The sequence below is a fragment of the Mus musculus genome, chromosome 10 (assembly GCF_000001635.26).
Source record: "Mus musculus strain C57BL/6J chromosome 10, GRCm38.p6 C57BL/6J".
Taxonomy (NCBI): domain Eukaryota; kingdom Metazoa; phylum Chordata; class Mammalia; order Rodentia; family Muridae; genus Mus; species Mus musculus.
The window spans coordinates 81,217,947-81,231,249 of NC_000076.6; the positions used below are offsets into that span (position 1 = coordinate 81,217,947).

Consider the following 13,303-nt stretch of genomic DNA (forward strand, 5'->3'; position numbering starts at 1 on the left):
CCCACCAATATGGCCTGGACCCTAAAAAGAAAATCCTACCAAGCACAAAAGTGCATATCTGATGCTGGTCATTGTCACGCTCCTGAGGTAGAGGAGCTGGTCTGTGGCTCCAGGTTATGTTCTGGATTCCAGACCAAGAATTACTCGAGAATGAGGAGGAGGGATCAGGAGGAGGGTCTACAGGTTAGAGCACTGCTCTGGCAGGGGCACCGATGGGGCCACACCTGGGACCTTGGTCATCCGTGCCAACAGCGCCCTCTGGTGGTTTGTGTGAAAATGGCCCCACAGTCTTAGGGATTGACATCATTGGTAGAGTCGCCTCCTTGAAGGAGTGTGTCCTTGTAGGGGTGGAACTTTGAGGTCTCTTGAGCTCAAGCTCTGCCCGGTGTGGCTCACAGTCTCCTCCTGCCTATAGATCAAGATGTAAAACTCCCAGCTCCTTCTCTAGCACCATGTCTGGCTCCGTGTCCCTGTGCTTGTCATAGTGATGACGACGGACTAAACTTCTAAACCTCTAAGCCATCTCTGATTCAATGCTTCCCTTTATAAGCACTGACGTGGCCACGGCGTCTCTCCACAGCAATAGAGCACTAAGACACATCTAGCGGTGAATTCTTCCTCTTGGCCTCAGCGGCTCATCGTCCATATATCCTGATCTGCCTCCACAGCCTAGGCCATCCTAAAATTTCTGGCAATCCTCCTGCCTCAGCCTTTCCATGTTCTGGGACTCTGGGCAAGTATTTCTATGCTCAGACATGGATTTAAATGCATATATTTTGTATCTGAAAAAAAAGTGTGTGTTGAGGTGCGTGCAGGTACTCCCATCACTGGCAGCACTAGCAATACAAACGAAGCTCCACCACTTGTGACCTCTCTCCCCCGGGTTCTGGGAATCTGAACTCCGGTGCAGCAACCCCACCATTTACCCGCCCCTGCCCCGCCCCCTCGGCCTCCGGATTGGAAGCCCATTACCCGCATTTAGCCTCTGGGGGATTACAGGCAGAGACATCAGAAAACCAGCTTAAGGACACACAGTAACACATGGTGCCACTTTCAAGTGGGAGTTCTCAATCGTGGGCTCTTACCCCTGTGGTCTTGGGTGCACAACGGCCCCTAACCCCCGACTCTCCACCCTGCATGCAACCCCGGGCACCATCTGCATCCTGAAACCAAGCTTGCTCGCGTGTCGGTGCATTCTGTATGCTTACAGGAGGAGTCTTCCACTGCGCCACCCAGCCGCTCCACCCCGGTGTCTTCTGGGAGCGGTCTGCAGAAGCCGCCAAGGACCAGAGTCAAAAATGCAACAGAAGGAATGCAGATGACAGCGACAGGTCCAGCCAAGGGAGTTGAAAGAAAAAGAAAGGAAGAAAGAAAATGCAGTCAGATCAAGATAGTAATGCCCCAGACTCTGCTCTCCCTCAGAACAGAAGCCTTTATATAAAAGGATGCCTTTTAGAAGAGGTACACCCCCAGCCTCTCACTGGGGGATTCTAGACAGGAGCTCCACCCCTGAGCCAGCGCTCATTCCCTCCAACAAACACTCCAAGGTAAGTCTTGTCTACTCTTGGAAGACCCTAGAAACAGCAGGAAACATATTTCACAGAGAGAAAACTGAAGCCGGTCACAAGACACCTGGATGCAGGGTCACTGCATGGCATGAATTTGTGGCCTCAGCTTTGATCCCTCTTCTCTGCTGGGCAGTAAACACAGTGCAGTAACTCCTGAACTTCAGGATGGCCCCAAACAGGCAATCCTCTTACATCGGCTTCCCAGTTTCAGCGAGACCTTGTCTCCACAAGAAATAAATAAATTGATAAATAAGTATTTTAAAAATTAAAATCCAGGAAGGGGTGGTTTGCACCTTTAATCCCAGAACTCAGGAGGCAGAAGCAGGTGGATCTCTGTGAGTCCGAGGCCAGCCTGGGTTACAGAGTGAGTCCCAGGACAGCCAGGGCTACACAGAGAGATCCTGTCTCAAAATCAAAACTTAAAAATTAAAGAAGATGTGCATATTCGTGTGAGGCTGGGAAGATGATCCACAGAGGAACAGAAGTTCAAGGATATCCTTAGCTACATAGGAAACTGTAGGCCAGCCTGGGCTACCTGAGACCCTGTCTCAAAACCAAACAATGAAAAGCCAGGCAAGTTCTGGCCACATATCCAGCCTCTTCCACGTGTGACCAGACGCTAACCCCTCAGCTGCTTCTCCCACGCCAAAGAGCTGGATGGAAGGCAAACCATGCTGTAGGGCAACCTTGCATTTTGAGACAGGGTTACCCACTGGCCTGGACTTCACAGACTCAGCTAGGTTGGTCCAGGCTGGGTGGGTGATGTACCAAAATCCTTGCCTCTGCACAGAGGTCAGAAGCCCACCTCTCACCCAGCTGCTCATGGCCCCTGGGGATTTTTTTTTTTTAATTATTGTTTTTTCGAGACAGGGTTTCTCTGTGTAGCCCTGGCTGTCTTGGAGCTCACTTTGTACACCAGGCTGGCCTCGAACTCAGAAATCCGCCTGCCTCTGCCTCCCGAGTGCTGGGATTAAAGGTTCGGGCCACCATGTCTGGTGGCCCCTGGGAATTTGAAGTCAGGTCCCCACACTAGGGTGTCAGACATTGAGCCACCCCAGCATTAACCCCAGTTTTGGTTTGGTTTTGTTGCAACAGGGCTTCTCTGTGTACACCTGCTGCCCTGGAGTTCACTGTGTGGACTCTCAAATCACAGAGACCCTCCTACGTCTGCCTCACAGCCTCAGCCTCAGCTGGGTAAGTGGGCCGCAGAGACCGGAGCGGGGCGTTCGAGACGGCTGGTGTGGCACTGGTGGTGATTTCAGAGTATCACCTGGCAGCTTGACCGGAGATCATGGGAAAGTGAAATGAGAAAGATACTTGTCTACCTTTATGTGGTTTCGCTTCTGTGGGTCAACCGGAAATGAAAACATCAGATGGGGGGGCTGGTGAGATGGCTCAGCGGTTAAGAGTGCCTACTGCTCTTCCAAAGGTCCTGAGTTCAAATCCCAGCAACCACATGGTGGCTCACAACCATCCATAACAAAATCTGATGTCCTTTTCTGGAGTGTCTGAAGACAGCTACAGTGTACTTACATATAATAAATAAATAAATATTTTTTTAAAAAAAAGAAAAGAAAACATCAGATGGAACATTCCAGAAATACACACCTGGTCCGTTTGCAATTGTGTGAGCAGCTCAGTGAAATCCTACTGTATTTCCTGTCGGGGCTTAGGCCGGAGCTTGTCCTCTGCATCTGCTATGCTCCTGTTAGTTCGGGAGCCATGTTGGCTATTATATTGACCACTACAAACTCAGAATGGTCATGGCGCATGGCCCTTATTTTATATCCTTAGTAATGGCACCAGAGTGGCATTGTGTGGCCGTTCAATATGCCCAAAAGAAATGAGGTGAGGTGAATTTGGAAAACATTGATGTCACCAAGTAGTTGTGGCGCACACCTTTAATTCCAGCACTTAGGAGGCAGAGGCAGGTGGATTTCTGAATTCAAGGCCAGCCTGGTCTTCAGAGTGAGTTACAGGATAGTTAGGGTTACAAAGTGAGACTGTCTCAAAACAAAAACAAAGAACAAAAAAAGGAAGTCATTGACTTCAGGCTGGGGAGGGCCAGAGCTGTGACTCAGTAGGGGTGACTCCGGGGCTCCGCCCCCAGCTTCTTGACATCTTGTTCCCAGTGTCTTCTCAGCTAGTTTGAAGTCAGCTTTGGCTACGTGAAACCTTGTCCTAACATGAAATCAGACACACTCATTCTCTCTGTGTGCTTCTGTCTGTCTGTCTCTGTCTGTCTGTCTATGTCTCTCTCTTTCTCTCTCTCCAATAACCTGTTGGGTTGGACTTTGCCCTGGGAATGGAGCACACACCCAGGGCCAGATCCCTGCCTGAAAGGCTGTGCACACAGGGGCCTCTGTGAGGCTGCAGCTGGACCGGGGTCCTCAGAGGCCCAGTAGGCCAAGCACCAGGCTGGCATGGGTGTAGCATGACACAAGGGGGTATTTGTCTGAGATGGGTGGGGACACTCACTACAGTGGTCTCATGGATAAAGACATCCTTGGCTGTGCACAGCTGGACATCACTTGCTGACCAGGGAGACCAGTCTCAGGGGCTTATAAAGAAATTCACACTTCTGCCTTGTCTCTTGTCAAGAGTCTCATGTAACTCAGGGGAGCCTTGAACTCCCAAAGTATCCAAGAATGACCTTGATTGAACTCCATGAGCCTTCTGCCCCTACTTCTGAGTGCTGGAGGATGACAGAGGTGAGTTTGTGTGTTTCTGGGATGGACGCCAGCACTTCCTGCATGCTGGACATGTGCTCTGCCCCCATCCTCTGACTTCCAACCTCCATATATGCTTTCTTTTTTAGTTTTTTGAGACAGGGTTTCTCTGTGTAGCCTTGGCTGTTCTGGAACTCACTCTGTAGACCAAGCTGGCCTCAAACTCAGAAATCCGCCTGCCTCTGCCTCCCAAGTGCTGGGATTAAAGGCGTGTGCCTCCACCATTTGGCCATATTTGGTTTTTTTAACCCTGCATATAAGGAAGTCAGTGCCATGCTGACTTTGTTGTGGCAGTGAATTAGTTAAACTGCTCTGGCTCCCAGCAGGTCATCTGTGCACTGCACCTACCCAAGAGCTCTCTGGATTCTCAAATGAAACACACACACACACACACACACAAAACACACACACATACACATACACACACACACACACACACACAAGCTAATTTTTTATATGCTTTGAATAGTTCAATGGTTGGGCACTTCTAAATTTCCCTGCAGCTAGCAAACTGTCCCTGCTGGTATTCCTGTGTTAACATCTTTTAAAATCTATATTTCATTTCTGCTACCCAAGACCCAATCGTGGGAGTGGCCTCTAGGACCACTTTCCCAAATTCTTACATGGCTAGTTTAGTTCTTTCCTGCAGCTCTTACATCTAATCCCTCTGCTTCTCCATCAGGGCAATTCTGCCTCTCTCTCTCTCTCTCTCCCTCTCCATCTGTCTGTCTGTCTCCATCTCTATCTCCATCTCTCTCTCTTCCCCTTTCCCACCCTCCCCTTGCATGCACAAAAAGTCCTGCCCCATCTCCCTGCCCAGCCAATGGTTGTATGGCAATTCTTTACTTTTCAATTGAGACAAGCTGGGGGCAGGGACTCTCAGGTCTGGAAGCTCGGCTTTTGGGAGCCAGAATAAGACAAAGCATTAGAACCAATCCCTGACACTTTGTCCCCATTTGTTCTTGAGAAAGGGCCTCTCGGTGGCCAGGACATTGCCAACTAGACTAGTATGTCTGGTCAGCAAGCTCCAAGATCCCACTTTTTCATCTCCTCAGTTCGAGTCACAAATGGCCTCTTGGCTTCTTCCCCGGGGTCTAGGGCTTGAAAATGAATCCTCATGGATATATATTGCAAGTACTTTACCCTGGGAGTCATCTCCACAGGACCTGTTTTTCAAAATAGTATTTCATTTAGCTCAGGCTAGTCTAAAAAGTACTATGCTGCCTTTGTTTTTTTTTTTTTTCTTTCCATTTTTTATTAGGTATTTAGCTCATTTACATTTCCAATGCTATACCAAAAGTCCCCCATACCCACCCACCCCCACTCCCCTACCCGCCCACTCCCCCTTTTTGGCCCTGGCGTTCCCCTGTTCTGGGGCATATAAAGTTTGCGTGTCCAATGGGCCTCTCTTTCCAGTGATGGCCGACTAGGCCATCTTTTGATACATATGCAGCTAGAGTCAAGAGCTCCGGGTACTGGTTAGTTCATAATGTTGATCCACCTATAGGGTTGCAGATCCCTTTAGCTCCTTGGGTACTTTCTCTAGCTCCTCCATTGGGAGCCCTGTGATCCATCCATTAGCTGACTGTGAGCATCCACTTCTGTGTTTACTATGCTGCCTTTGAACATGCCCCAAATTCCTCCCTGGGAGATTTTATTGTAGAGCTCCACCCCGACCACTCCCCTAGCCCCTCACTGGGGAGGTCTAGGCAAATGCTCCACCCCTGACCACGCCCCTAAACTCTCTGTAGGGGATTTTAGGCAGGGCTCCATTCCTTTTTTTTTTTTTTTTTTTAAGATTTATTTATTTTTTTATTTATATGAGTACACTGCAGCTGTCTCCAGACACACACTAGAAGAGGGCATCAAATTCCATTACAAATGGTTGTGAGCCACCATATGGTTGCTGGGATTTGAACTCACGATCTTCAGAGGAGCAGAGCAGTTGGCGCTCTTAACTGCTGAGCCATCTCTCCAGCCCCAGGGCTCCATTCCTGACCTAGCTCCTTTGCTATTTGATACAGGGTTTTTGCTCTGCCTCTCAGGTTAGCCTGAATGAATGCTCTGGCTCCCTCTGTGGAGAGCTGAGCTTTAAGACTTGGTCATCACAACCAGCCTGGCTACAAGAATTCCCTGTCTGGTAGGTAGTCTTGGAAGGACCCGACGACGGGAACTCTCACCTGGGCAGATCCTCATCCTGCCATTCATCCCTCACGTCCACATTTTCCATCCTTAGTGTAGCTTCTGTGGTTCCCATGAGAGCTGGAAAGAGAAGTGGTCTGGAAACTCGGGTGACCCAGAAGATGATCTGGAGAAGAAAAAGCAGACTGAACTTGAGAGCCATGACTTCAGCCTCCCACCCCCGACACACGCCTCTGTGTGGAGCTTTGACGGACCCATCTCGCAGTAGTAGGATTCCAGTCTCACCGATGAACACACATGGGACTTAGGACATCTCTGCCTGTGTATGAATTCAGGTGAAGAGCTGAGCCTCTAGATCCAGCTCTCTCCATTGGGACCTCTCAAACCCACCTTCTCCAGAGCAGCCACAACCCAAGATAACTCCTTTTCCCTCCTTTTCCACCAACCTCAACTGTGGAGGAATTAAAAACAAAAGCAAAACAAAACAAGCTTAAAACACAGACAGCCTGTGGTGGCACACCTTTAATCTCAGCACTTGGGAGGCACAGGCAGGCAGATCTGAGTTCAAGGGCAATCATGGCTACACAGGAAAACCTTATCTTGAAAAACCAAACAAACAAAATCCACCAACCTCATTCATACTTTAATATGAATGACTGTCAGGATCATTTTTTCCCCATCGTGATTGGCACTTTCAAAACGGAACTTCTTCGGGGGCTGGAGAGATGGCTCAGCGGTTAAGAGCACTGACTGTTCTTCCGGAGGTCCTGAGTTCAAATCCCAGCAACCACATGGTGGCTCACAACCATCTGTAATGACATCTGACGCCCTCTACTGGTGTGTCTGAAGACAGCTACAATGTACTTACATATAAATAATAAATAAATATTTAAAAAAAAGGAGCCGGGCATGTGGCGTGTGGTGGCGCATGCCTTTAATCCCAGCAATCGAGAGGCAGAGGCAGGTGGATTTCTGAGTTCTAGGCTAGCCTGATCTACAGAGTGAGTTCCAGGATCAGCCAGGACTATACAGAGAAACCCTGTCTCAAAAAACCAAGAAAAAAAAAAAAGGAACTTCTCTCTGACTGGCTTCTGTCTGATCCAGGGCATCTGCCCCCTTCCTCCATCTCAGCCTTGGATCTCAGCCTTGGACTGGGAAAGGGTAGTGGCCACCAAAATTCAATCATAAAACCTATAGTAAGAATTCTGGCCGGGCGTGGTGGCGCAGAATCCCAGCACTTGGGAGGCAGAGGCAGGCAGATTTCTGAGTTCTGACAGAGAAACCCTGTCTTGAAAAACCAAAAATAAACAAACAAACAAATAAATAAATAAATAAGAATTCTGGAATTTGGTTTCTTTGGGAAACACAGACAGACATATTGCAAATATATATTTTCACTTCATCCCTGGTATGGGATGTGGGACTGCTTCAGACTGTCCAGCAGCTGACTAAAATTTGCCTCGGCAGAGGCGTGGTTTTGCCAGCTGCAGATAGTTTTCATGATTGTGTGACCTTTGGAATTCTAGGGACTTTTCAGAGGATATATAAATGCTAGAGCCCAGAAACAGGGTGGTTGGGTTGTGATTTGTTAGTAGTTGTGGCCAAAAAAGAAGCAAAAAGAAAGAAATTAGATTCAGAGATCTCTCTCCCTGCCTCTATCCTTCTTTCTCTCCTATGTATTGACCGGGTGACACTGAGGGTAGGGGAATAAAGAGTGGGGAAAAGAAAAACCTACAAAGTAGCAAAGGCCCGCTGCAAGTGTTGCCCAGCGTGGGGCTCTGTAAAGGAAACATGGAAACATTGATTCCAAATGCTGTAGAGGAAGGGGGGGGGGAAGATATGAAGAGATGGATTGTTTGGTGGTTGGTTGGTTGGTTGGTGGGTTTTTTTGAGACAGGGTTTCTCTGTATAGCCCTGGCTGTCCTGGAACTCACCTTGTAGACCAGGCTGGCCTCAGGATTTTTTTTTTCTTCATGTCAATAAAACATTTATTGCAGCCACTACCACTGGGATATCTGCTTTGTTTCCAGAGGGGATTTTCTGTTTTTTCCTTTTATTCTTCTTATATTGTTTCAAAAAAAAAAATCTTGGAAGAATGGCTGAGCAGTTGGGAAAATTGCAGGTGGAAATGGAGGGGCCTGAGAAACAGCAGCAACAACAACAACAAAAGGCTGAAATGGAAAAACAAAGGGGTGGCTGGAGAGTGCAGCTGGAGAGGGTGAGGGTGGAGGTGGAAGGGCTTGGGAAGTGAGGAGCACCAGAAAGAGAGAAGGAAAAGGCTCAGTCTGGGTGACTGAGAAAGAGAGCGGGCAGGCTTTTCCTGCAGGCGAAAAGGGGAAAAACTTCTCCAGAGGAAGGTCGGGTCAGATGAAAGCTGGAAAAGCAGGGAGACAGATTGATGAAACAGCCCCTTGGGAAAGAAAGGGTTAATCTGGACCGACTTGCCAGAGTTAGGGAAGGGGTGGGCTGGGGTTAGGAGACCACCATCAGTTTCCCCAGTACACATACAGCATGAGCCTGCTAACAGGGAGACAGGTTGTGACTATATAGGATGGGATCCTGTAGAAATGATAGAGCCAAGGCCTTTAAAGAGGCTGTGATTTCATATGGGATGTCTTTGCCTTATGTGAAACAAATTCTAATAACTGGGCTACTCAAAATAGAATTATTCCCTGGAACAAGGCATCTCCAAGGGCAATAATTTTTTAAAAATATAAACTAGGGGCTGGTGAGATGGCTCAGCAGGTAAGAGCACCCGACTGCTCTTCTGAAGGTCCTGAGTTCAAATCCCAGCAATCACATGGTGGCTCACAACCATCTGTAACAAGATCTGACTCCCTCTTCTGGTGTGTCTGAAGACAGCTACAGTATACTTACATATAATAAATAAATAAATATTTAAAAAAAAATATATATATATATAAACTAGAAAGAAGGCCCAGGCTTCCAGGGGTGTGCAGGCAATGTGGCAAAGGTTGCCATTGGATCAATGAGTATAGGTCCAAAAAAGACATTCAAGGTAATTTCTTACCATTGAGACATGGCCTTGGGGACCTAGCTTGAGTCCCTGCAGCAAAAATTACAGGCCATTTCAGCCAAGAAATAACATATAACAAAGAGATTTTTTTTTTTTAATCCCAGAGATAGAATCGACAGTGCTCTGCTAGCTTTAAACTTTCTAAATGTTGGGGCTGGAGAGATGGCTCAGCAGTTAAGAGCACTGACTGCTCTTCTGAAGGTCCTGAGTTCAAATCCCAGCAACCACATGGTGGCTTACAACTATCCTAACAAGATCTGACACCCTCTTCTGGAATGTCTGAAAACAGCTACAGTGTACTTACATATAATAAATAAATAAATCTTAAAAAAAACCTTTTAAATGTTAACGAGAAAGGAACAACAGCAGTGGAGCAAGACTGGGTTACAGAAAAAAAAACTGCAATTAAATCAGCCTATCTATAATAAGGCTACATTAACATCGGAATGAGTCTACAAAAGTTTTGCATTGAGGTATGGATTTGCTTATATTTCTACAGGAAACGAAAAGTTGTGGATACCATCAAAACTGATAACTGCTAGAACTGAGCTGGAGAAGTATCCTGAAAAGCTTGGCCACTGATCCAAAAGCACTTATTTCCTGAAAATGTCTCTGTTTATAATTTCCTTCTACACACAGCACAGTTAATGCCTTAAAAGAGAAGCGGGGATGTACTGAATGCTCTGGGATTTCAGTTCTTTGAGAAACAGAAATACTATAAGGATGTGGTTCCATTTTAATCCCAGGTGTGGGATGTGGGGCTGCTTTGGACTGTCCACAGCAGCTGACAATGATTTGCCTCCTGCTCTAGCAGAGGTGTGATTTTTGCCAGCTGCAGATAGTCTCTGAGACGGTGTGACATTTGGAATTCTGGGAACGTTTCAGAGGCTATATAATTGCTTGGAGATGGGGTGGGTGAGCTCTGGTTTGTTAGTAGCTGGGGTCAAGAAACAAAGGGAAAGAAATGAAATTCAAGGATTTCCCTAATTCCTCTCTCCTGTAACCTTGTTTCTCTTCTGTCTAGTGCTAGAGGGATAAGAGGTGGGGGAGAAGAACCCACAAAGAAGCAAAGACCAGCAACCAGGACATACATAGTGGAAGAGAGCACTAAGTGCCAGGTTAGGTCCTGACCTCCTCATTTCTTCTGTCAGTGCCTCAGTTTCTATCTGTTAGTAGGTTGAATACATCATGGCTTTTGGGGATGTCCCCTGAGCCTATCACCTCTCATTCCCATGCTCCAAAAAAGTCAATTGTTCGTGTGTATGCATAATGTGCACATTTAGATGGAGGTCACAGGTCAACACCAGTGTATTTGTCACTCTCTGCCATACATTTTTGAGGCAGAAGCTCTCTGCACCTGAGTCCTGGGACCCTCCAGTTTCTGCTTCCCTAGGGGTGGGATTCCTTTTTTTTTGTCTCAGACTTATGTTGCATGTATGTGTTTTGCCTGTACAGATGTCTGCACTCTGTGCATGCCTTGTACCCTTGGAGGACAAAAAAGAAAGGGTTGGATCTCCTGGACCTGGAGTTACAGGTGGTTATGAGCTGCTGTGTGGATGCTGGGAATTGAACCCAGGTCTTCTGCAAGAGCAGCCAGAGCTCTAACTACTGAGCCACCTCCCCTCCAGCCCCAGCTGTGATTATTTTTGTAGGTGTGTGTGTGTGTATAGCCCTAGTTTTCCTGAATCTCACTATGTGGTCCTACCTCAGCCCAAGTGCCAGGATTAAAGGTGTACACCACCATTGCCAGTTTGGTCACTTTTACAATTAGTTATCTATCTTGTCATTGTGTAGGGTGTTGGTACTTCTTTGGCTATTTCAGGGAGGTCAGAGGACAAAGTGGAGGTCCTGGGTCTCTCCTTCTACCATGTGGGTCCCAAGCAGCAAACTCAGGCCAACAGGTGTCTCTAGGCTTAGCTCTGTGCTCCCAGAAGCCACCAGAGTGCTGCCGACCAAGTCCTTTTGTGAGGTGAGCCCTTGCAGCTCTTTCTGGTTTGTGAACGGTAGTTACAACTGGGCTGGTTCTTCTTCCTCCCTCGCCGGCAAGGTATCGGGGCAGAGTGGTGCTCTGGTGCCATGGAGATCCCTCAGACTGTCAGATGGAAGCACTTCATGTTGGCAGCCAGTGTTGGGAGGGCAACCCCCCCCCACACACACAACTAGGGACGCCCCCAAACCAAACCCTGCCACCAACAGGGTCATGTCTGCTACATCATGTTTTTCTTCTTATTTCCATATTTACAACAGAATTCCAGGGTCCAGACCCGGGATGTTAGGGTTTACCACCATGTCACCCCTACTCAGCTCCCTGATCTGATGACAAGGGCCACTGCCCTGCCCAGCGATCAGTGTGGTATAGGGCTGGTGGCTGGGGTGTGTCTCCAGCAGCCAGTAGATGATGGCCATCAGCTGAGATGTGCCTGGGAGATTCGGAGCCCAGAGGAGGCGGGGCCCACTTGAATGTCATCACCCATTCATGAAGAAGACCGAGACACAGCAGAGGAGAAAAAAATCTGTCCCCCAGTGTGTCCCCAACATGGGGTGAGCAGCCAGCCTCCCCAAGCACTGAACCAAATCTATTGTGTCTGTGCAGGGAGGTGACACGGGTACCCCATGAGCACCGTGACCAGGAAAGGACCCCCTTATCTACATACTTCCAAGTCCTGGGTGTGGTGGGTGTCCATGAATGCCAAGTGACAGCGAGAGACCAGGAACCCCCCCAAATCCAGGATAAACAGTATAGGTCTATGCCGGTGGCCACGCTGCTAAAATACCCACCCTTTTTAATGTATATGCAATGCTGATTTCTCCGAGCCCGCAGTCAGGGTTATAAATAGAAAACACTCGACACCGGATGGGAGGTTTACCGCCCCCAGGATGCTCCACCGAGAACTGGGGCTCTAATCCTTGGGTTCTGCATTCCCCTCACCCCACCCCCGACCCTCCTGGCTGGCGCAGCATCCGCGCTGGGGTGCCGCCAGCATTTCCCCAATAAACCTTTCCATAGCTGGGCTAGAAGCAAGGGACAAATGACAATTTAAATTTCCAGTTTGCAAAAGGCCCACTCACCTCGGTAGCGGAAGCTGCCTCTGCGCTGTCACTTGGACACAAAGGCGGGCATTTCTCGATGGTACCCAGGCGAGGGGCCTGGTGGAAGGATGCTCAGGGCCAAGTCCACATCTGAGGAAGGTCACCCAGGGCGACGTGGCCACAGCACACCTGTCCGGCCCAACTGTAGAAGGCGGCGCCGTGGGTTAGTAGCAGCACCCCTGTCCCCCTTTAGTCACTGTTTCCCCTGCCATCGCAGCCCAGGCCTGCCGCGGCTCTGGCTTTTCCCTTTCTGATGGCTGAGGCTCTGTCTTTCCCTCAGATAGTGGAGGAAGCTGCTTTTGTGTGCAGGGGGCGGGCCCAGGCCTGATAGACAGTTCTAGCATCCCTGCCTGCATCCTCCTCTCCCCATTGGCTGAGGCGAAAGCATTTCTCCCAGCCATGCCCAGAGCAGGTGCAAAAAAAAAAAAAAAAAAAAAAAAAAAAGTCTCTGAGATGGTGCATCTTACTTATGCAAAACCATAAGAGAAAATAAATAAACGGACAAGCAGCCGTGGCCTAACTCTTACAGGATGGGGGCGGGGAGCCTGCAGGATTCTTTGGTACGGGGGAAGAGACGCCCTTGAAACCATCTTTGAGGGCAAAGAAATGGAGGCTTCCAGATCCCCCTTTCAGGGTGAGTCAAAGGGTCCCTCATTCACCCAGGACAAGGCAGAATGTTGGGATGCAGCGAACCTGGCTGATTGTTTTAGATGTATTGGGTCTGCGCTACCGTGGGA

General features: G+C 48.5%; 1 protein-coding gene across 2 annotated transcripts in view; it reads right to left on the minus strand.

Moving 5' to 3' along the window:
* Atcay (ataxia, cerebellar, Cayman type) overlaps window positions 1–12,899 on the minus strand; it is a 26,342-nt gene extending 13,443 nt beyond the window's left edge. The window contains exons 1-3 of one of the 2 annotated variants that reach the window (NM_178662.4): window positions 12,546–12,840; window positions 6,478–6,605; window positions 1,209–1,267 (exon numbers count right to left, since the gene is read on the minus strand). In NM_178662.4, the coding sequence (NP_848777.1) occupies window positions 1,209–1,267; window positions 6,478–6,554 (136 nt within the window). In that variant the 5' untranslated portion in view covers window positions 6,555–6,605; window positions 12,546–12,840. Of the gene's footprint in view, window positions 1–1,085; window positions 1,268–6,477; window positions 6,606–12,545 lie in introns of both variants that reach the window. The other variant, XM_030244918.1, reaches the window with a different exon arrangement.
* Window positions 12,900–13,303: the final 404 nt, after the last annotated feature.